This window comes from Centroberyx affinis, unplaced genomic scaffold, assembly GCF_046629955.1.
Source record: "Centroberyx affinis isolate AG114_WGS23_722 - 3 ecotype Tasmania unplaced genomic scaffold, CSIRO-AGI_Caff_v1 ptg000886l_1, whole genome shotgun sequence".
Lineage (NCBI taxonomy): Eukaryota > Metazoa > Chordata > Actinopteri > Beryciformes > Berycidae > Centroberyx > Centroberyx affinis.
The window spans coordinates 124,439-149,717 of record NW_027279475.1 but is presented as its reverse complement, the minus strand read 5'-3'; the positions used below and the strand labels follow the sequence as shown (position 1 = coordinate 149,717).

The 25,279-nt window shown below is 40.2% G+C and overlaps 2 protein-coding genes across 4 annotated transcripts in view; both read left to right on the top strand.

The window, feature by feature from the left end:
- The window catches only part of col18a1a (collagen type XVIII alpha 1 chain a), an 86,382-nt gene extending 80,453 nt beyond the window's left edge, over positions 1-5,929 (top strand). For all 3 annotated transcript variants that reach the window (XM_071521378.1, XM_071521377.1, XM_071521376.1), the window contains 8 exons: positions 3-162; positions 540-604; positions 831-959; positions 1,136-1,168; positions 1,284-1,634; positions 3,504-3,701; positions 3,961-4,076; positions 4,456-5,929. In XM_071521378.1, coding sequence (XP_071377479.1) covers positions 3-162; positions 540-604; positions 831-959; positions 1,136-1,168; positions 1,284-1,634; positions 3,504-3,701; positions 3,961-4,076; positions 4,456-4,669 — 1,266 coding nt within the window. In that variant the 3' untranslated portion in view covers positions 4,670-5,929. The remainder of the gene's footprint in view (positions 1-2; positions 163-539; positions 605-830; positions 960-1,135; positions 1,169-1,283; positions 1,635-3,503; positions 3,702-3,960; positions 4,077-4,455) is intronic.
- Positions 5,930-16,685: 10,756 nt separating this feature from the next.
- The window catches only part of LOC139645609 (poly(rC)-binding protein 3), a 74,537-nt gene continuing 65,943 nt past the window's right edge, over positions 16,686-25,279 (top strand). The window contains exon 1 of the mRNA XM_071521379.1: positions 16,686-16,915. The gene's annotated coding sequence lies outside the window, so the exon portion shown is untranslated. The remainder of the gene's footprint in view (positions 16,916-25,279) is intronic.

Here is a 25,279-nt window from a genome sequence, read left to right as displayed (position 1 = left end):
AGGGTCCAAAGGGAGATTCCATTATCGGCCCTCCTGGACCTCAGGGACCACCAGGGGCACCAGGGATTGGTTACGATGGGCGTCAAGGGCAGCCGGGGCCACCCGGACCTCCTGGACCCCCAGGGTCTCCCTCACTACCAGGGGCGTACAGGCCCAATCACCGTAAGTAGAGGTGTTTCCTTGCTTCAGTGTTCTGGATACTTGTAAATCATACAATCATACTGCTGAAGTGGCTTCTAGAGGCTTTACAAACTAGACCAAATGTAGCTTGGAATCTTCTACAAAAGTGAATGAGTAACACTCACAACCACCATGGAGGTGCGCTTGATTTTAGCACCAAACTCTCCAGTGGAGCTGTTCAGTTGCAAACAGTATAAAACTGCATTTGTAATTGCAGGTGTGATTGTGTGTAATTGTATGAATGTGAAGAAGGGCTGTTTGAGAAAGTACCTGCATGCTCAGTAACCCCTCCCTGGATAAATAAATGCAAAAACAAATAATAATAATAATAATTTGCAACTCTTTGTTTCCATTTAAAGCCATCAGTGTCCCAGGACCTCCTGGCCCCGCTGGCCCACCTGGAATACCTGGTCAATCCTCTGGGGTAAGTGTCATCATTGCATTGAAACAACTTTCGTGGACTTTCAAATACTCATTTTTACTGTCAGGTTGACACTGCAGGGTAGGGCTGCTCAGAACTTCTCCAAATTTCAGAGTGATTGTTCGCTAGGGTTTTAACACTTTACAACTGTGGTATTCAGAAGTCATTGTTTTTATTTATTTACTTTTTTCGACAACAAAAGCTTAATATGTGTATTTGTTTTCCCCAGGTTACAGTTCTGAGGTCATATGACACCATGATTGCTACTGGCAGACGCCAGGCGGAGGGCAGCCTCATCTACATCATAGACAAAGCCGACCTCTATTTAAGAGTCCGTGACGGACTCCGACAAGTCATGGTACAACATCTACAACCTTCTCACCCATGAAATGGCAATTACATGATTGGTTGCATAGAGGAATGTATATGTACTTATGTTTCATAGACTTTAATACAGTTCAGTCCAGATGATTCATTCAATGTGAGTTAAAGTATCACTATCAATATTTACTAAATGTGGTTTTCCTCACACAGCTTGGAGAGTACAGTCCCTTCTACAGAGACCTGGTAAGTCTGAGAGTTGGAAAAATGAACTGGTATAAAAGTATTTTGTGGATTTATGTGAAGAAGGCATTTATTGAGTATTTTGTAATTTCTGAATCTGGTTCTTTTCCATTTAAAGGACAACGAGGTGGCGGAGGTCCAGCCTCCTCCTGTGATTCTTTACCCCCAGTCCCAGGACCAGTCCCACAACAACGGAGCCGGCCATTACTCCCAAGGCGGCGCTGCCACGCGGCCCATCGAGCCTCTGCCCCACCCGCCCGTAGAGCCGCCAAGGAGGGAGCCGGCCCACCCGGACCCCAGATACCCCCCGCATTACAATCCCAGGTTCCCAGACCCGAGGTACACAGGTCAGACGGACGGAAGAGTAAACCCCCCACAGCCTGAGAGCCGACACCCTGTCACCCCCCAGCGACGACCCATCCAGCCCGCACCTCAGCCTGCTGGGCATGTGCACACATCAGGACCAGGAGTAAGTGTCTTAAACTGCGGTCGAATAGTCTTTTTTGCTTAGGAAGGTTCCTAACTGAGTGAAATGACCCAGAAGTATCTAAGTGGCAGCCATGATAAGAGCTGTTCGAATTCTCTAAATGCTAAGGAAAGGTGCTTCTGTGCTTCCTTACTTAGCTCCTTTAGTATAGGATACACTGGACCATCCTTTACGAAAGGAAAGGAGATAATGCCGTCCCACAATTCCTTGCGACGCACCATTCGGCACCATTCGGCCGTTCACGAAAACAAATGATCATGACCGACAAGGGACGCAGATCAAGTTACCGTTAGCATTTTCCATTTTATGCCATAACCTGCTAATATGCTTATATGTTTTGAACTTTCAACAACATGTTAAACCCAGAGGCGAACTATGAACGTTCCGCTGCTGTTGTAAAATGATCAAAGTGAAGTTAACATTGTAGCGTAACCTATGCTCAGTTTGCATTAGTTATTTCTTCATTCTGAGCGTTGTTGTATTGCCAGCCTTTAGGAATATCATTAATTAATTTTACTTCAGTCACAGATGCTGAAACCCTTGCCTTACTGTAATAAAGGCCTGTATCAGCCATAACAACTTCAAAGCACAATCAAGTCAACATTTCAAGGTGTTTACTGAGTTGTGTGGTGGTTCTTAAGCTATTATATGCATAAGCTTATAATCAGATCATAATCAGCATATTAACCATAACACAGATGTCTGTCTTTCAAGAAAAAGGGATATGAGACGTTTTTAGCCAGATGTTTTTAATTCAACATGTTTGAAACTTAAGAATGATGATGATGATGTACAGTAGTAGATTTGTAGGCCTAACATGTTATGCCTATCTTGCATGAATTTAACAATTATTTTCATACAGTCATACGAATTGGGATTCATGTCGATAAATATGAGTGGACAGGAGGGTGAGCGTGAGCAACCATTCTCAGTGTGACAACCATTTCGTTTCACTTTTGTGACTGGTAGCCTATCTCTATTCCTTTTTTATTTCAATTCCAACCTTGGTGATGACGTGATATTTTTCACCAGGTTGTCCACGTTTATATAGCCTGCATGAAACAACACGGTAAGAACGCACGGGGCCAAGTATCTAAGATGCGCTTTTAGTCGTCCATCTTCAGAACATTGTAGTTTCCCCACGGCAGACCCACGTCATTAACATCCGCCGACGCATAATTACGTAGCCTAGTGTAAGTGCAGTCGGATTCTCTTAGCACCGCGGTTGTCTTTTCCTAAGACATATTTTTTTGACTATTCGACCGTAGCCTTAGTTGTGTCTCAGATACATTTTCCTGATTAAATACTTAGGACTGGTCAGAACTAAGTGCTATATAAATAAATAAATAAATACCGGTAAGTGTTATATATAAATAGATAGTTATTATCATAGAATATTCAATTGGTAGCTAATTTTATCATTACGATCAGTCATGTTTTTACTTGAACTGAATAGTTACATACTTCCTTATAGTTAGAGCAAGGTTCATGTCCTGTGAGCCCATGAAACCAGTTCAGAACTCATGACAAAATTGCAAAAATGCTTGGTCATCAGTCTCAAAATAAGGCTGCTATGTTTTCATTTATTTCCTGATAGCAGCAATAATCTGAACACCTCTTCTCCATAATATGTGCCCCTTCAATCTCAGTTTACCATAAAATGAAACCCTAAAAAGTCATTAAATCATAACCTGCTCCAGACTGATGTTTAACAGGATTTACCTGCATGCTTGTATGCAACATATAAACATATACTATCCCCCAACAGATTCAAACAAAATAAAAATACAGCACAGAGGGAGAAGGTCAAAGAAAGGCTGTGTTTTAATGGGAAACTGTCTTCTTAAACAGCTCCACCTCATCGCCCTGAACGCCCCTCAAAGTGGGAACATGCAAGGAATTCGCGGCGCGGACTTCCTGTGCTTCCAGCAGGCACGGGCCGTGGGCCTGAAGGGCACCTTCAGAGCCTTCTTGTCCTCCAAGCTTCAAGACCTCTACAGCATAGTGCGCAAGTCAGACAGGGACAGCCTCCCCATTGTAAACCTCAAGGTGAGTTGCTGCTGCTGGGGAAGTCGCAGTATTACTACATTACTACCTCCTCTGACACCAATTTTATACAAAACCTTTATGCAATTAGTGGAAAATTCTGAATGAAACGCTATTAGGATTCTTTGTTCATGATTGTGATAATGATATGTTGTCACTTTTGTCAAAACTGCTTTTATCCCATTTATCTTGATGCTCCATGAGAAAGATATTACACAGGAGGAACAAAACTTTACTCATTGTTATATTCTTTTCCACGCAGGACCAAGTGTTGTTTAGCAGTTGGGAGTCTGTCTTCAGTGAGAACGAGGGCAAAATGAGGGATAACGCACCAATCTACTCCTTTGATGGTAGAGATATCCTCAGGGACAGCGCATGGTGAGTTTTTGTTTGGCTGGGTGTAATTTTGCTTGTACAAAACTCTTACCTTTAATACAACCTCTATTCCGTGCACTATGTATTTAGCTGTTAGCGTATTAATAGCTTTGTTTACTTAGTTTGTATGCAGTTGCATTGTTAATACTCATGGTTGCAGTGTATTTGTTTTGTGTGTGTGTGTATGTTTTCCATGCGTTCGTCCAACAATATATCTTTATTTTTAGATATATCTATCAACGATTCAAGAAGGAACAAATAAATGAAAACCAAAACAAATCCATGACCTTGACCTAGTAGGGCTTAGGCACTGGTGGAAAATTGAGGCAGCTGAAATATTCTGACTGCTTTGCTTTGTTTGTTTTTTTTCCCTTTTCTCCAGGCCAGAGAAAATGGTCTGGCACGGTTCAAGCAGCAAGGGCCACCGGCAGACGGACAACTACTGCGAGACATGGCGGGCGGGCAACCCCGCCGTGACCGGCCTGGCATCTCCACTGCAGAGCGGCCGGCTCTTACAGCAAAGCTCCAGCAGCTGCTCCACCTCCTATATAGTCCTCTGTATCGAGAACAGCTACATTACACACTCCAAAAAATAAATCCCGTCCAGTCTACTTTTTGGGGCTTTTTTTGGGGGGTGGGGGAGGGGGGGGTCCTAGTGAAACACAATTCTAATGTCCAAGCAGGCATGTGTTTTTATTCCCCGATGATGCGCCCTGTGAAAGCGAGGCATTCAACGAACTGGCCCCGTGGCTCTTTGCCTGACAGAGACGCATTGCATTGTCTGCTCCTCCCTTCCATGAATGCCAAAGAGACGGGTCGAACAGAGGGGTGTTGGTCCCTTTTCTCGGGGGCATTGGCACATATTTTCTCCGAGGGGTGGAACAAGAGAGGAGAAGCTAAAGGCGTTTTTCAAATTGTATCCATTTTTTTTTTAATTCTGTATATTATATGTTTGTTGTTTTTGTGTTAATTTTGTTTTTGTTCATCTTTGTTTTCTTTGATGTTATCAATGTTATTACTTTTTGAACTGTTTTCGGAATTGGTATATCCATCCATTTTTTTTATTTTTTATTTTAGGTATTGATGATTTATGTGTAATTTTCCATGTTTCAATTTCATTTAAGAATTGTGGGTTACTATGGGTTACAACAAACTTTTAAAGATTATTTTAAATTTAAAGAAGATAATAGATATTTATTTTTAAATGAAGTTATGTAAGGACATAAGATTTGATTTGGGAAAAGTTAAAAATGACAAAACGCCCTCATCCATATTGTACGCAGCACAGAACGTTTTATACTTTTCAAAAGAGATTCTGATCAAAAACTGTGCCTGATTACACTTCCATAAAGGATCATTTTACAAAATAAGTTAACAAAACTCATTTAATAATGAACCGTATTGTATGTACTATGCTACAGATATGTAAATGTTACAATGGCTATGATTTCCCTCAAGTGCATTAAGGCACAGCACTTGGACACAACCAATACTTCACTGAATAATCCCACATGCTGGTTACAAGATTCCTTGTAGCTGAAATTGAGCCTTTTGAATTTGAAGTGCACATTTTGCCTTTCACCAGAAATGTGCTCATTGTATAAAAAAAGCTATCAGTGAGTAAGCTGCAAATGGTCAGTTTGGTACTTATCTCTGTTGGAGTGACTGCTGACGGGGGAAACCAGACGTATGTTATGGAGACAGTGTTGCAGTAGCCTCATGTTGAATTTCAGAGACTAACTTGGCTGTAGTGCTACTGATGTCTTAACTGAACCTGTGGAAATCCATTTTTATAACAAAATGTGCTGTACCATTTCTCCCAGGCACTGAATAAAAGTTTTTTTTTTCATCCACAACATTGATAAGACATACATCAGTCTAATTTTTGGAGCCACATGCCACATTTTTTAAAATATATATTTTACTGTTGTTTTGTTTACCTAGCAGGTTGGTTCTCATTTGGAGACCTCTAATGGCAATGTCACCTTGGCATGTTTCACTCCCAGCAGCCCTGTCCACCTTAGCAGTTTTATGGCCCACTCAATGGGATGTCACTGGTTGGCCTTGACTGCACCACCTTCACACAAATCAATGTCCCCATTGGCAATGAAAGGAGCTCAAGGTCCCTTGGTCAGACAATCCGTACACCTATAAGGTCCTTCGGGCCAGTGTGTAAGTTGGACCCACACAGTATATCTCCAGTGGCCAGTGTTAAGACTACTGTCATTCTATTTTATGTGAATTAAGTCAATTCAGTTGAACAATACATTCATGATCACCATCCAACGGTGGAATAGACTTAATTTGTTGTCATGTAGTTCAGACCCTGCTCCTTTAGCAACCTATGTAGGTTAATTGGGTGATTTTATAATACGATACAATCTCTCTCCGAGTCATCAGTATATTCAAAAAATCTTAAGCACTCGATATACTAGCCAGCAACATTTCTTTATTTTGAGTTAATTAAACTGCTGGTGGGAGATAGATGGTGGTGTTTTTTGGTAATTTTTCTTTACATTGGTGCTCACCAGTAAATTCATGCATATTTGTATACAACCCACCTGAAGTTTCCCTCAAGATTTACTTTTTGGAAATGAAATTAAAGACATGAGAATACAGTGACTAATAGGCCCACAAGTATAGTAGATTTAAAAAGAGAACTAAATTAGGTCACCATTCATTGCCAATGGCTTATGAAATCCCCTTAAATCTCTGCCTTAAAGTTGGGAGGTGTTTCAAGATATTACTTTGATTAAGAAGATTATTTTGAATTATTCTAAGTTGGCCTAATTAAGTAGTTTAAAAGAAAAAGCCAACCACATAAAAAAAAAAACGTCGTGTGTTTCTTACCTTGAGGTGTTTATAGTGGACAGGACTCTGTACTAACTTTACATCCCTAAATTGAGGCCAACGGAGATGTTACTGCATATAATGCTGTCAAGCTAGCCGTTATGTCACATAGTGAGTATATCCAACGAGAAAAACGAGGTAATGACGTCATGCAGGAGAAGAATATGGTTCCTCAATACACCCGACTCAAGGTAACATAATGAAGTCTTTTATACAAACTCTGTGTATCAACATTGCTCCATGTATATATGCTATTAGCTATGATTGCTAACGGTTCAGTTGCTAACAACTAGCAAGCCAGGTAGCCTAAAGGTACTGTGTTCTCCATAGAAGAGATTAAGGCAGCTGGCAACTAGGAAGCCAGAGCGCTGAGATCACATTCAAATTAATTTATAATTAATTAGGTCTATTGCATCAAATACGCGAGACTGTACAAAATCTGTACTTGTTACTGTACTCTGAAAAGAATTAGGCTAGTAGCTGCATGTTTACCCTGTTCTACCTCAATATGACTGTCTTAGTTAGCACAAATAGAGTTAGATAAACATTGAATATCAAGTCAGTTTAAAGGTGAACTGGTTGTGCTGGGATTCACCTTTCTAAAAAGGAAAGGAAACAGAGAGCAGCAGTAACTGCTAGCAAGGCTAAAATGTAGTAGGCCTATTGCTATTGTCCATAAGCAAATATCCCAGCAAATATTGCATAGGCTTGCATTTTTGATCAAGATGTTGCATTTTTACCACATAAAAATGGCAAAATTATTATTTCTTAAACTTATCAGACCACAATTGTCATCAAGCATGCCATTCTTGGATCTGGATTTTTATTTATTTTTCAGAAAAGCTTCCACAAAAGCAAGTGTTTTTGCTCGCAGTAGCCTAATCACAAGGAAAAATCCTGAAAGAGGGGGAATTCCACTGAAATTGAACTATGAAAAACAATTGTAATTTAATGCAGAAAAGGAATGACTCCTTTACAGCTTGCAGAATCCTCTCTGTCTTTTTGAATTGCTTTCTCTGCATCTTAGAATATTAGTTTTCCTGAGTTTTCCAGTTGCTTCTTTATGAAGTCTTCCAACATCAGTCTTCCAACATCAGCACAATCATTAACACATCAAGACCAGGAGAGAGTAATGCACATTTTCAGCTTTTTAAGTATCTCATCTTCATTCTGTGTTAGATACACCACGTGTAACAGAGATCACGCCCTCTTGCATTAGCACACTTCTGATGTGACAGAAAATGGCAAAAAGCAAGACACAAAAGCCTTTTGATCCAGTATGATGTTTCCTAATGGTTACTCTTCCTAGATCCTGTCATCCAACCAGTACGATCCAAACATCAGGTTTGAGCTTGAGATCTACAAGAGAGTATTTCAAAAACAGTTATGTTTGGGAGGTTCCATTAAAATATCATGCTACCCCTAAGTTTGAGTCTTTCCACAACTTCAGCACAGTTTGGATAAGAAGAAAGAGGAGTATATGTATGATACAGGCTCCTGGTTGACACAGTCTCATACCTTTGAGCCTTTGAGTCTCATACCTTTGATACAAGGCGGTTGTCCACTGTGATTTAAATTTATAGCAGAGCTGATGTTTAACAGCTCAGGACAGGTAGGCTAGTAGAAGAACTTGGCAACACTTGGTACAGATTTGGTGCAGATTTCAACCAGTAGGGGGGAGAATGACCCAGATTCCCTGTAATACACATCTAATTTCCTCAGAAATCATGAGATTATGACCAGGATAGATGTATTTCACTAGAGGCAACTAACACCAGAAATAATAAAAACATGTATTAGTGTTTTTGTGTAAATAACCCCTAATAATAGTTGACAATTGGCCTCAATTTTGGCAATATTTCCATGAAACATTGAAAGATGCAGAAATGCTCTGCTGAAATCTCATATAATAAAGGACAGTTATATTTTTCAAAGACCTTATGTATGATCTACTCTACTGATGGAGTTCATACACTGTAATCATTCATGTAGAAATCTTTAAGTAGCCTGTATTGCTCAATATTAGTCTTTTGTCTAGTGGAAGGTAATTAATTTTTTTCAGTCTTGTCAAGGAGGGTCATAGAAAATAATTGTTTGCTTGAGGGAGGTTCATTAAAATTTTTCTGTTCTGCCCTCTAGGCAATTGTTGTATGACCTTTGCAATTTTACCTTCTGTGCTGCTGTTCTGTTCAACTGTGTGGATTTTTTTGGTTGACTTCCTCATAAATAGGAAGCAGGAAGTAAAACAACACACTGTATCATATATCAGGCTTCAGCTAAACCAGAAAATAATCTAATCTGATGCCATCCTTTTGTTCCACCATAGAGGAGGAGGGCATTGCCGTTACTGCAAACTGAAATCTGTTATCAACCTTCCAGCCTTGGAGGAAGTTTTGGAGTAACGACAGCACCAGCTGAAAGCTCATGTATGTATTCTGTATTCAAAAATACCAACACACACAGTATAGTAACTAGAAGGGCACTCGGAGAGTGCAGACCTCCGCCAAGGTTCGTGCTATTAGCCTATTGCTTGTTTGTGAGTCGGATCCGGATCCGCTCCAAAATTTAATGGGTTCTTCCTTGGCCCATGCTACACCCTTCCACGAGGTTTCATGAAAATCGGGACAGTAGTTTTTCCGGAATCCTGCTAACAGACAAACAAACAGACAAACAAACAAAGGGCACCGAAAACATAACCTCCTTGGCAGAGGTAAATATAGTGCATATGACCTATTTATTGATCACTGACAACACCATTCTGACTGTGTGCATGTACCTGAAATAGATATTCAACCATTTAGCTCAACGTAAACCGACAGTAAAAGTTAAATAATCGAATAAATAGGCAGATGTACAGTCAATGGAACAACATCATGATGTCATTTTGACACAACACACACATACAGTATGATTGCAGTTTTACTTGCTGAGTTCAGGTGGCAGTTGCACTTCGATTCTGCAGCTCGGCCTCCTACTGTAAGTGGCAGACTTGGCTCTCCTAAGCAAGGTGTTGCTTGCAATGCCCCTCCAAGGTGTCGCTTGTCCTTTGTTGGTCCTATTTTCTGGAGGTCCGCGGTCTCTTCACTGTCTGTTACCAGAGTCCAATATTATCCACTACTCTCATTTCTACTCTGACTACGGGTGGGTGCCTGCAGGCATAAATAAGCATTGCTGTACATTAGTTTAGGGATCTAGCCTATCGTTTTCACACTCCAATCAAACCACATGTATTTATGTGTATTTACAGCTAATGTTAGATATTTGTGACACACTAACAAGGACGCAAGCTAACCTATAATGAGTGAACAGCTTGGGTTAGCTATAGCAAGAGTATTAATCAGTGTTGTTGGGCATTTGGCTTTGTCACATGAAGTAAAGTTGCATTAATGACATACTACAGCATGTCCTAGCTTCATGCCTTTTTATCAGTTAAGTTAAAGGGAAAACAACAGGTTTATTTTGGTGTATTTTAGTGTAACAACTCGTACCAATGCATTTCAATGTGAAGCTGTTATGCAAAATGCATGAGCAGGTCTGATTTTGAGAAAGTCTAATGTAAACTGTTTCCTGTGTTGATTCACAGTTAATGTTCCCTATCTTGGCTGTCTCCAGCAGGGCGACCATCTACATCTAGATCCCTCTAGATCTGCTGAAGTCGCTAAGAGAGAGTAGGACTTTTATTAGGTCTTTGCTAAGCTGCAAATTGTTTTTTTTTGTTTTTTTTTAATTAAATGTCTGTGGTAGTAACCTTTATAGGCCAGGCAATGACCCTCATGTAAAATCACTCCTAAGACACAATATAGCATGAAAAATGGCATAAAATACCAATAGACACAGTCCCTACTAATTACGTAATCAAACTATCACTCAACACATTAAACAATGTGGTTTATTGAAAAATTTAACCCTCTTAGGTAATTTAAATTGCCATGCCTAAGCTTCAGTAACACTTACAACTATATCATAACCTGCTACTCCACAACACTAATCCTAATCTTGTATATTGGCGAACTTCAACACAACAACTTAAAACCAGCAATGAAGATACTAGTTGACTCCTATATAAACAAATTATGTGATGGATGATGGACATCCACTCATGCAATTAGGCCATCTAGTGGTCGGCAAAATAAACAGTGTTTTTAAATCACTAAAACATTAAAATAAATACTCACCACAACCTTGCCAGTGCACAAAATGTACTGTAGGCCTACCTCATCAAACACAGCATCATGAAATAAACTAGACTGCCAATTACAATCCATGCATACAATAAATAACTCATTACTTAGACAAATGTTTGACACATCAAAATAACACATTATTATCATTAAAGCCTTAAAGAACCTTAAAGCCTTTAAAAGTTAGTTACACACTTAAAGTAAAATATTACGAACATGGCACAGAAATCTAAACTGAATAGCCTATATAACAAAAACACTCAAAACTACAACTCAAACTTGTTAGCCTACATCATCATCACATCTTCTCACCTAACAGTTATTAAGATACTTGAAGATTTTATCACACAGCCACACCATCTACTTTTCATTAAAGCTATTAACAGTTATCATTACATTTCACCTGCAATATAATAAATGAGATGATCAATGTGTTTCCTTGCTCTCTATGCCCAATCTATTGATCTTGCCATTCAGTAGTCATTAATGTTATCCAACCACGTAAAGCAATGACTTGTCACATCTTTCTACTCCAAACCCTTTGTCGTCTCAATAAGTGGTGTTGCTAAAAGATTAAAGGTGTTGTCCATATCCATGACTGTCATAGAAAAACGCTTTACACTTGTTCCATTATTTGCCAAGATGCTTACAGCCAGCAAGCATGTAACTAACTAGTGTTCTTTTGAGACATGGCATTTTTGTTAGTGTACACTCGTTTTCTGGATTTGCACACTACAAACCGGTCATCTGTTTCTAGTCTTCTTTACAAGGCTGTCCATGGCTGCACTTGGATACTTGCCTGTGCATAATGAACATCATCATAAAAGTTTTAATGAAGTCTGTTTTTTCCAGTTTCACTCTGTGCTAATAAACTCATGCACAAGTAGGTATTAAATATTTGAAGGCAACATCCTTACTCGCATGTCATGAGTTTGGCTGGCTTGGCTGGTTGCAGCATCTCAAGGAGGACAGAGGCCCAAAGTCGTCCATGCACCCAACCCCAAAATAAAAAAAGCAAACACATTCCCTAAAAATAATGGGTAAATACAGTCGCTTCCCACTCAATTCCATCAAATCCACGTCTGCCTCTCAACTTAAGCATCTCAACCCGCTGAGCAGCCATACTACAGCTATAAGGCTTATATTAATTGACTGGGGGGGCTCAGTGTCGTAGCACTGTCCCTGGTTGAAAGAAAAATAACTAGCATCACAGCCTGTTTCCAATTCCTCAAGGTCCTTGGTTGAGTAAATCTTTCAAAAAAGAAAAAAAAAACACATAACTTGCTGAGTGGTGTATTATCCATATAAGTCTCCTTGACTGAGTGGGGGACTGAGCGAGTGGGGGGTGGGTGGCTTGTAATAACCCACAGCTGGCTTTGCTGTGAAGTGCTATCACCACGGCTGCCTGGGGAAGGCTATATTTAGGGGCGGCTAAGTAATAACTAAGTACATCGAAATGATCCAGCGACGGTAATGATACAAGAAGGCGACAACCAGATATTGGGGGACTTAATTACGTTTGGGGCGGAAGCGAAAAGCCGTGCTTGTCAGATCTCTGGACTATGTTTATACGTCGTTGGTGGTGACTCACCGTCACATTAACCCAAATCTAACAATAATGCACTCTCAGGCTAGTTACAGAGCCTCTTCCCTTAGTTTTATGCCCCTGTAAAATACGCTGCATCAAGGCTGGCTTACTTTTGTATAATACCAATCTCAGTGCATGTAAACCCCAAAATAATATGAAAAATTTGTAGTACGAAAAGATTAATTTCTGTAAATCGTTAGTAAATCTTGTTAAAGAGCATTTCTTAATCCATTCTCTGTCTAACTAGACCGACATGTTCTCCCATCAAATTAAAGGGTAACAAGTAGGCCTAAAACAACATTTGTGTTGTGTCTGAGCTACTGTAGGCCTACTGCAAGGCTTTCACATTTCACTGACATTTAGATAGATAATGAGTAACAATCTCCTAGTCTTTAAATCCCCTCGTGAATCTGCTGGCATTTAAGTCTTTATTTTTTTCTTCTCCTCCTTTTAAATATTTGATGAGGAGGATGTTATCTAGAGTGGATATTCCTGGCATCGTGCAGATAAGCTTTGACCACTCAATCACACCTGCACTCTTTTACATTGACCCACAATTGAAGCACAGATGCCTTTTTCTCACCTTTACAGTCAGGAAATATCAAAATGGAGTTTATTGTTGGGCCACTTTTTGTAAAACGTATTGGAAAAACACCATCCAAAGTATCTTGTATTGTACAGATTGCAGATTGCACTTGTATTGTACAGATCATGTCTCAAAATGCTGACCTACTTACAATCCTTTCAATTCATTTTCTATTACTGATTGTCTTTTATATAATTGATACAATTAAATTACCCCTTCAATGCCATCTGTGCCCTAAATGTTTTACGCATGTCTGCTGGCCAGGTTATAATTTGGATATGGGCTGTATTGTAGACAGCTTGTGTAAGGTATAATATAGAAATGTGAAGACCTGTAGGATTTTCAAAAGTGCAAAATATTTGTTTGTTAAATAAAATAAAGCCTTTGCTGCTACAGTAGCCCAGTTTGACCAGCTTTCCAATAGAGCCATGAATGGAAATGTCACTTACTGTAGCCTAACAGTATTCTCGCCGAAACTCTGAATCAAAACCTCCCAAGTCCTCAGAAATAAAGCTGTTGTTTGCCATCACATTTGCCAGCAGTGTATCAATGATGAACACCTAAAGGCAATATTTACTATGCATTACACTATGCAATATTTTTGGGTAGGACAGATAAAGAAGATGACACCGGATTTGAGTTCAGGGTGAATAGGTAGAAGTAGTGTACTCTGTTTCAATCCAACAGACAACATTAGGAAACACCGAACACATTGCGGTAAAGTCTGAAAAACACGACATTGGTTGATTGACTTATTGTGAGACGGTGATACCTCCCCGACGCTGTGCTTTATAATTCACCCAGGTCGGGTCTACTAGTTCGCAGCTACCTTGCATAGCTTACACAGCTCACTACCCATGGCCATCACTGCAGCTGGCTACATATTCGATGTGACATCTCCCTCCATCTTCTTATGAATTTTTTATGTCTCTTCCTCTCTCACTCACACGCAGAGGGGGCTCGGATCAGTCCCATTCTATAAAACTATGCTACATCTTAACAACACAATGTTTGTAACTTATCCTGTGAATGCTGCTGATACCGAGCACAAAGTCTCTGGACAAAGCCGATCATATGGCACCTAGAGCAACGAATAGCAATAACAGGGAGAGAAGGGGTCACAGATTCCAAAGACAACACTGTCATTTACAGTAAACGCGTGAAACAGGAAAGAGGGGGAAAAAATCAGGACATTTGTCGCAAGTCAACAAAATAAATAGCCATGAAATTATTTTTGTCTGATTGGGAGTCACAGAAATATGTCCAATTTTAGACGGCATTATACAGGCAAGAGACTCTGCTATGGACCATTTTCAAAACTTAGAAAACGGGATATTTTTTTCCCATGCATCTCCTATCTGGTGATATTGATTTCAGAGGAAGACAAACTTCTGGGCTTAACTCGCCGGTAAACTGACAGTTTGATACCACACTTGTGCTGTGCATATCCGACCATGTTATTATGCACTCAGGTATTGACAGCCCCATTGATTTTCAGGACTCCTGCGTGCCATTCTTCAAAGCGGAGTAATAATAAGATCTGTTGGCCCTAGACATACAACAGTTTGACCCTGATGGAGAAAATATCCTCTAAACTCTTAACATTGTTATTGATAAGTGTGCGGAGCGTGTAGGTGAATATTGTTTTCTTTTATCCTTTTTTCATAACGCATTTATTTTTCCTTATTGTTTAACTTACTGTTATGAAAGACTGGAGAGAAGAGTTGTGGGGAGCACTTGCATTTACTGAATCTCTGTCATCTGAATCCAAAAAGAAATATAATAATCTGCAACTTTTTCATAAAAAAAAGTAAGTTTTGCTGCTTTGTATCACTGATTGATACCATGCAATAGTGACTCAACCCTATAGCCAGTTCATGAAAGCGTTTACATTTGTTGTGCTGCACAGGTAGTGATGCATTTTATGTTTACAGAAGTAACAACAGTGGTTTATTTGAAATAAATAGAAGAGGGTAGAAGAAATATAAGCAGCTGTAGTCTACGTTGAGAAATTATTGCTTATCACCAGCGGTGTCGTCAAAATCAGGAGAAACAAGAATCTTTCGGACTATCACTTTAAAACTTTTATTCAGTACCCTTACCATGATGAAACATAAAGTCACACTTTCAGGCTAAAATTGCGTCATTTTGATAAGGGGGGGATAAGGGGGAGAATACTATATATTTTAGAATAAATTTTTTAAATTTAGGGTTTTTTCACAATAGTAACCACTTTGAATCCTAAAAGGTTCCTCGGGAAGCCTTTCTTTTTTGAGTGTAGTCAAGTTGGTGTAAAAGCTTGTGAACATCATGGAGGAACCTCCAGTTTCACAGCGTTGCTAAATCCCCAGCTGGCCGCCCTGGAGAATTCTCTCTAGCCCTACGAAAATCTACCTTTCAGCAAGTCACCGAGCTCTGTTTGCTGACAAAAAGAACAAGCAAAAAGTACTGCTTCTTTTCTCTTGTTTTCTGATGTGGCGTTATACCTGGTATTTTGTTCACTCCACTATGCAGAATGAAGAGGGGAATCGTGACGCACTTTTCATTCCTCAACCTGACAGTTTGCCATTGATCATTTATCAAGCTGGGCTCTTGCCAGAGCGATCGATTGAGGAGGGGAATAAAACAAGACTTCTGGAAGTGAAGCATGCTTCTTACTGAGCATATGAGGGTCAAAGTCTGATGAAAAATTTCACACTTTGTTCAGCTAACGTTATTCTACGCTCAGTATTGTTGATAACTACTGTGGGACTATGCTGAGTGTAAATTATGTGGCAGAGGGGAATTGATTATGTAGGTGTGTGAAAGCCTGTGAAAGTGAACACATGCCTGCATGTGTCATCATGCATGTGCATACCGCCTCTGTGTGTGTGAGAGAGAGAAAGAGAGAGAGAGAGCATGCATACCTTGTTGGAGCATACATCGCTAATTCTCCAACTCTAGCTGAGCTGACTAAAAGCTTTCTTTCTGTTTTGCCAGGTCTGCAGAGGAGCATGCAGGGATATTGTGCTGGGTTAAGTGGCCCAGAATCTAATCACTCTAATGTCTGTTGTGGCCCTAAATCACACTTATTGGCTGAGTGCACTGGTTGGTCTGTCCTTCAAAAGGGAAGCTTTTCATGACTCCTTCCATACTGTAATTATTCCAATTGGATATGAGCTATTGCACTTATTGGCTGGGGCAAGGCACCGGCTGCCTCCAGTCTCATTGGCTGCCTGGACACATCTCTGCCTCCTCCCATTGGCTGCCTGGAGGAGAGTGGGAGGGGAGCTCTACCCATCCTCCCCCTGTGGCAGAGCATGTAAATGTAAAGACTCTTTCTCTGCCTATTATCTGAGTGACTCTGGGTTTTGGTGTCTGCCTCCGAGCGCGTGTGTCTGTGTGTGTGTGTTGGAGGGGGAAAAGATAAAGAGAGAGAGAGAAAGGGAGGGAGAGGCAAGCAGCGTTTCTTCTCCCCCCTTTAGCCTCCCCGTCTCCCTGCTCCCTGTCACTCCGTCCTTCCTCCCCCCTCCTGGACCACCCTCCAGCCCTGCTTCGAGCCGGACCGAGCCCCCCCACCACCCGGACCGCCCCAGGACCCTTTGACTCTCCTCACTTCTCCGTCCCACCAACCACGACCTCTGTGACAGCTGAGCAGGTAAGATCTCTGCTTATTTCAGCCCACGCTGGCTGCTTTACTGTTAGAGCAAAAAGTACTCACACCAGCCCGTTTTTTTTTTCCCTCCCCTCTTTGAATCATTCTTCCTCTGTCTCTTCTTGACTCAAACACTTATAATCCCTTATATCTCTATCTCTAGAACTCCTCTCTTTTTACTCTCTTTATTTACACTCAGGTGTCTCTCTGTTCTCTGCCGTCTCTCTCTCTCTCTCTCTCTTCAATATTTCAAGTTTTCCCTCTAGCACTTCTGTCCCTCTCAGAAAAGTGGCGTGGTTTAGGAAAGTGTGACGCCAGAGGAGATGATATCGGGGAGGTCACTGTATTTTTTCTTCTTCCTCTGATATCCCGCCCTGATATCAGCTTACCCCTCCCTCTCCATCCCACAATCTCTTCATCTTCGCTCCCCATGTCTTTTGCAATCTCATACCCCCGGGGTTTCAGCGGAAGCAAATCCAGCGGGGAAAGTGAATTAAGTCTTTATTTTCAAGTCTGCCCACGGCATAAGTTGCCAGTGACAGCATGCTGTATTTTGGTTACGGAAAATGCATCTCTAATTGATTTTTAAAAGTGTTTATGTTGGTTCGTGATGGCTATTTATAGATGCTGAAGTGCCAGGCGCACGTGCTTTGCTAGGCCACTTCCCTAATGCTAGGAGAGAACACAGGACTGTCCAGAGCCTCCAGAACACATGACATTGCACAAAGTGTAATGACTTTACAAGGCAGCGACTTGGTTGATTGAATCAAGCAATCTTTCCAGCAGGCAGCTCCAATATTAACATGGCCCATAAAGCATTCCTGGCAACAGCAGAGGGAAAAAAAAACTGCTTAGTTCTCCATCCGCACATCCTGTACTTTACCAGGAAGGGGAAATGTAGTGTGTATGTGAGTGTTTGTGTGTGTATGTGTGTGTATGTGTGTGAGAGTGAGAGAGCAAGACTGCTAGAGTGGTTTAGACGTCAATACTGCCAGCCCAGAGTTTTTAAAGCCACTCTATAAAAGCTGAAATGGGACCTCACAACAATGTCAACAACTGAGGAAATGCTTCTCATGATGTGCGGCTTTTTTCTGTTGGGGTTAGGGTTAGACCACAGACAGATGAAGATGAAAGTCTGTGATGATTTTTTTTGTGTTATTTACAGTTGTCAACCCAAATTCCACAACTTCTCATGTGAAAATTTAGGAGTGTGCATCATATTCTAACAAAGTCTTCAGATAGTGAAATTTGAAAACATCACCTACATGTTCTTTCTCTAAAGGATTCTCATAATTGTTAGTTATTCACCTTTGACTATGGTCCATTTTCAAAACAAACATCTCACCTGCCTTATTCATGGAAACTTAATTTGTGTGTTTTCGCTTTGAAAATATGTTTTGAAATCCCAAGCACTTCTCTTTACTTTGCCTCTGACATTCAACTTAAAAAAAAAAAAAAAAAGGCTTTCCCTGACAGGCTGTTTGACCTTTCTTTTTGCGATAATCATTTTCTAATTTAGACAGAAAGAGCATCTGTGGCAAAGCCTTTTGGGAATGAGAGACCTCCCAATAAGACTGTCTCGGGGGACAGCGGCTCTCACTGAAACGGTTTTTATTGTGGTGGAGGGTGATGAACAACTGTATGAAAAAACTGCAGAATCCTTAAGACTTTTTGAAATTTGACTCAGAACATTTCTTTGGTTTAGCTGCGGTCATGCATGGGGCTTTTGATTGCTTTTGATTGCTTCAGGATCAGTTGTTGGGATGTCAATATTTTTGAGGAGGCATAAATTAGGTGTGTATATTTCTTCAAGAAACAAGCAGGGGTTTGTCGAGACCAATATCCCTCAGATGTTGATCTGGCTCAGTGCCAAACGCTAGAGCAAATTGAAAGATGCTCGCCCCCCAGCCCCCCATATCAAATTAAGCTAAAATTTTCATTGGTCATCACTCAAAGCATGTAGATAGAAGGTCTTTCAACTTTGCATCCAATTTGGACTCTATTCAAGTTAGATTGCTCAAAAGAAGATAAAAGAATGGAAGGTAAAAAAACACGTCTTGTGAGTTTAACAAACGAAAAACAAACCTGTCATATTCTCTTTAGTGTCTTGTTTCAGGCAATCAGGTGTATTGTATGAAATACTGAAGGAAGGACACTCTCTCAGCAAAGGAAAAGCACGAGACAGACATGTGCTAACCCACACTTTATACCGTATGTAGTAGTACTGTATCTTGAATTAATTTCAGCATTCTTGGAGTCTGTTGAAAAGTACGATAGATAATAAAGTCTGTCTTCTTCTGCAGTTTCATAATTATTTTAGATTACTGTCAGTAACATGGTGCAAGTTTGGTCAAGGAGTTACAGTTTGGCTCCATAAGTATTTGCATTTGATTAAAGCATGGACCTCAGTGTACATGGGGGATCAGCGATAAAGCACCGAAAGAAAATGGCCTTGCTTCATTCTTCCACATGGTTATGGCATTTTTTGCAATTTACACAGCTCTCATCATCCCAGCTCCCCTTATGCAGCTATATTTAATGCATTTACTGCACACCAACTCTTTCAATAAGCTCTTTTAAGAATGCATATACATAAAATCCCTTGCAGAATGGGATATTTATGAGTCTCGCTGATGTACTGTATGTGCACGCTCCTGCTTGTGCACTCGCCCACCTTTCTGCCACCGCTTTAAGCTGAAGTTGAGCAGCATGGGAGCTAATGCAGAGTATGAGCGCGGCTCGCGATGTCAGGCCGGTTTTACACTTTCACATCACATAATACGACAGACTTCAGTTTAGGACATTAGGTGTTAGATATTGCCATGTTGTGAAGGTTTGGGAATTAATTTGAATGAAACATGTCACATGAAGGGTTGAGTTGACAGCAAATGAAATGTGAGTAGACAGGCTTTTGTTTATGCAAATAATGTTATTGAGAGAAGATGGATCCAAACCAAGGATGACATCCGTGACTCATCAGCTGATTGCAGCCGTCTGAGTAAATCTCAAATGATTACACATCCATGTAGATGATACATACATTCTTTTACAAACTTCTTTTTTCGAAATTTATTTCTACGCGTTCCCATTTCCACCATTGACTTTTTCATTTGGCATAACCATGCTATAAAAAGATGGATCACATTTATCCAGTGCATTGAATAACCCCCTCTTCCCTCCGTCTAAGGCCAATGCTCTGCAAGCAGCTGGTCCTTTTGTGCCTTGGCCCATTCTAGCCATTCCGGATCTCATGCTGGCCTGGCTCAGGGCACGGAGTGGGCCGGGAGTTGCCTGGGTAGGCATTGGCGCAGTGTGAAAAAGGCCACTGACATCGACTGGCTGCTGTCTCTGTGTCTCTCAAAGCAGGATGGAGGGCAAACAGACACTGACAAAAGGGCTGTAGAGGAGTTTCTGTATTTGGTCAGTTGGGATCTTATTTTAGAGTTCATAAAATTGGAGAAAGCTGTACACTGGCTAATACTTTCTCTCATCAGGGTTCAAACAACATATTGATACAAGGCTAAAAAATTGTTTCATGATGTATTCATAGATGGACGGTTGGCACTTGTAATACCTTTAGTGCACATTTTTAAGCCTAAATAGGTAACACATTACAGTGGCCCTATTCCAGTGTATTATCCTATGGTGAAATTTTGTAATTCCACAATAATACTGTGTTAGTACTAAACAAAAATCTCCCGCATGCATAATATACTTAAACATTTTTAACAATGCAATGTAAGTACAAATTATACAAATGGAGTGTACCAAAACAAGCACTTTACTGTACAAAAGGTTGCTGTAGCCATGAATAATTTTGAACCATAGGCTACTGCGCAACATTTTATTACAATGTGAACATACCAGAACACCTCATGAAGGAAAATGGCATGGAAACACTGGGACCACATCAAATATTATCATGTGCAGTGTGACAGTATCATATCTGAGATGAATGAGAGATATCATAACAATTTCAGTAAAAGCATTGAAAACATTGAAAAATATCGCCATATCACTCAGCAACATCTATGTCAAGTGCTGGAACTTTTTTGAAAGTATTTTGTAAGATTTTAATATATTATGTTTTGTCCACTTTGTACTTGAATTACAGTATTTTGTTACACTCATGTAAGCATAATGTACTAGGGAGATTTTCATCATGTACTTGCAGATAATTATTGTGTTCTTAAGAGTTCAATAGTTTTCCATAGATTAATACACAGGTTAATACTCTGTAAAGGGGGCATTGTAAAGTGATACCCATGATTACATGTTTGATTTCAAAGTAAAAGTCCATATATAGTAAAAACAATTTGCCAAGTTGGACTTTCCCATGAGCAATTGTCAGATAAATTGCGGTAATCATTGACACTACCTTCTATAGACAATTTGAGCTGCTTTCTATCTCCTTATTCATCATTCCCCCTCCTCACTTCTCTCAATGAGTGTCTTATTAATAAATTCACAGAGCATTAAACCCAAGAGCACTTAATTTGGACTAAATGAAAGCATGACACAAATCACTGGGGCTACTTATTTGCATCACCAACAGTAAACCACTTTGCTAGAATTAGAATGTGTCAACACAGCTAATGTCAGAGGTAACTTTAGTATATTTAATGTGTCTATAGCAAAACACCTGGGCAATTATTGTTTTCTGCACTTGCTTTCTCTAGCAGTTTTCAGAATTTCTGTGCATTGACTTGTGAGTGAAAGCACACCAAGAATTTTAGTTACTCCCAAAAAGTAAATGTTTTGTCTTTTTCTTTTTCTCCATCTCCTTTCATCTTTTACAGACATTGCTTAGCATGTCAGTTTTCATTGGGCCACAGATGACATGGTCCTCATGAATCATTCTTCAATCTGGTTTTGCATGCCATGAAATGTGTAATGGGATCATCTGATTAATTACAGCCCACCTGACTTGAGGACTGTTCAGTTTATGTAACAGAAAATGTTCTAATCAGTACACCACCTGAGTCACTGAACCAAGTTAAATGCCAATGCATGCTATGATATTAAAGTATTATATTGTAAACAAGTTATATTCTCTTTTGATCTGGGGTCAGTGTCTGGCTCCACCTCACCAACCATTAAGCTGAAAGAGAATCTGAGTCTATAGATCAACCCACCTACTGCCAGCAGTGGGTTTGTGGTTGTACCTACTGTATTGTCCTGCTGCTTTGAATCATAGTGCAGAGTCACACTGACCCTTCTTTTTTATGTAGCTTTTTCCAAAACAGCATGTTTTGCTGCAAAGTCTTAAGCTTGACAAAATGTCACAATGACCTAGTGGGAAAATGTAACTGTTTTTCCTCCATTACATAATCTATGAGTATCGTATGTAACTTTCCCAAAACAATGGCATAAATTAGATTTTGTTTGTTTGTTTTTTCTTTGTCATCTTACCTGGTTAAAAAATGTTTTCATGTATTGTGCCTGGTGTTGGTGGACTATCTGTGCTGCCACCATATGTTTTCATATGTTTTTTTCTCCTGAGAATGGCATTTTAGTAGACCAACCATCCTGATCAAAATACGCCAATACAGGAAACCAGAACTTTTTTTTCTCCTGTTTTCTGCTGTTGTTTTCAGGAAATTCAGGAAACAAATGCTGAGAAGAACGCTAGTATTACACTCATGAATGGCATTAAGTGATGCTGTAGCCTGTTTACTTAAGCTTGTTCATTTCATGATTACAAAGGAATGAACTGGCCTACCATGAGTAGCTAGGCTACTTAAACTGATCACATAAGGGGAAAATTCAAGCCCACTTTTGTTTGAATATGAAAACAGTCTGATAGGTAGGTTATCATAAAACTTTTACGCTGACTGGCCCCACCACTGACTGATGCTCAAATGAATAAGAAATGGGAGAATAAAGTAAATCGTGCAGCTTGGATGGAAAAGAGAAAACTTCTCCATATGCTCTGAGAGTTTAACTGTTTAGTTGGCTTTTCAGTGATCTAGGTCTAGAATCCAGTTTATGTAGGAGCTGTATCTCAAAATTGCTAATAATATACAATAGCTTAATCCTTCAAGATACATGGCACATAATGTCATACAACCAAACCTTTTCAATTCAATAAACTTTATTCATTCACTCCTTCATTCATTCATTCATTCAAGGAAAAAAGTGCTTTTAGACATGGTACAGACTAGACGAGTTTCTCTTTCTATTTTTTCCAAAATGTGGGAAATAGTTGGACTTTTAACCTTATATGATAGAGAGATAACACACTCACTGATATTCATCTTGATGCTTTGGCAATATTGTCTGTGAACTTTCATGCCAATAAATCACATTGAATTTAATTTAATTGATAACGCACTCCAAAAAATTGTTGAGAGGTGCTGATCACTAGCAGTAAGTAGGAGAAAACAATAAAAAGTGTGTTGCGCACTCTAACTCAATAGAAAATATTCTTTATTAGATGGCGTTTCTGCTTACCTTAAAACATGTCAAAGTGTAAGAACCATCAGGAAGCAGCACGTCATTCTAAGGCAGATAAACTGAAGGAACTTCAGAAATACTGAACACATACTGTATAGTAGCCAAACAGATAATGCACAGACAAACCTACAAACAGTCCACTGGCCACTCCTGTACATACAGTTTGTTGTGTTCTATGTCTGTGTTTTGCCTCTCCCTCCCTCCCTCCTTCACAGTAGCTTGATTGGTAAGCAGCTTTATGTCACTGAGCTGGGCTGTAAACTTAAAAACCATCTATCCTGTGTCATAATTCATAAGAGAATGCGAGCGATGGAGTTGGGGGGAGGAGGCATTGCCGGAGGCTGAAATTGAACACGGCACCTTTTAAAAGTTGAGGCTATTGGAGAGAATTATGGGCTGTGAAATCTGAGGGCCTTTTTGTCTCTGTGCAAAGCCACTGGACGATGTAATTTAAGCCGGTGAAGGGTTGCGAGATCAATCAGAAAGGATGAGGAAGAGTTGGGAGGGGGGGGGGGGGGGCAAGGAAGAGGCAGAGAGGGTTGAGAAGGGAAAGGTGGAGCAGGAACGGGGTTGGAGCTTTTGCCTTCCCTGCTGCTTTGCTAGCATCACTCTGGGTGGTGCAGTATGGTCATAAATAGGCAGCCCCCCCCCCCCTCCCAACCCCCCTTCCCCTCTCCCTGCCCCCCGTGTCGATGCTATTTATATACCCACTAATACATGAGGTTCGGAGAAACAGCTCAAGTGGGGAAGTGACATGAAAACATTATTGTTGACTTGGTTAAGATAGCTGTAGTGATCAAAGAATTATGCACAAAAGCATGGAGGAACGTTGTGGCAGCATTAGCCTTGTGTTTTGTTTTGATTTTTAGATTAGAGCTGGAGTGTGCTTGTTTTTAGTCCTGGCTAGGTTTCCATCTGACCCGTGTTGCAGCATTCGTGTACTGGGTCCATTGCCATGTTGGGATAATATCACTGAAAGATATTTAGTTTCAAGTGTGTTGTCAGTGTCAGTGTTTTTTGGACCAAGATAAAGCTGAATCAAAGGTTTCCACTACGGGTCCAAATTGCTGCCTAGAGTGTTTTTTTTCCCCTTGTTGTTCAGTTTCCCGCAACACCAAATTTTTGGGGATTCTTTCCTCATATATAGTAGTTGTCAACAGAGCAGGTTTCAGATACAGATTTCACTTGCATGTTTCAAATACATTACTTTTCCTATAGGAGACGGCAGGCAGCTTCCCTCAGTATTTTTCTTGGTTGAGACAGTTTGGGAGGAGCCTGGTCTCAAAATGCAAATATGGGCTCTGTGCACAAAAGTGAGAGAAGTACACTTTCCTATCACCAAAGGATTATGTGAAGGAGGCACAACTAGCAAGAGGCAGTCGTTTGACAATGAACTCACATGGTGGAAAGTAAGGGTGTTGTAGTCAAGGTGGTGGATGGGCGTTTTTTGCCCATTTTGCCTTTGACTCTGACAACCCAGGTTCAATTCCTAACTCATGACATGCAAATCTCTACTGTGAGAGAAGTTTTAAAGTTTTTCTTATTTAACTATTACCAAAACCTTACACAAACCTTAACCAGATTGTTTTAGTTACCTAAACCTAACTTTAACCTTTAACCACAGTTGTTTTCCTTGCCTAAAGTTAACCGGCAGCTCGTATTTTCACATGATGACCAGGTGTAAATGGTGTTTCCAGTTCATGCTATTGTCACATAATTTATGAAGAATATAATGTTCATCTAATTTGTATCCACAGCATGTAAGTTGCGTTTCAGAGTTCATGCTTATTTCACAAAGTTTCATGAGACTGTATTGGAGTCAGACACAGGAGAGCAGGTTGTGGTGGGATTTGAACCCAGGCCAGGAGGGGCATATATGTTCCAGAGGCAAGGTTCTCCACCACAACACAC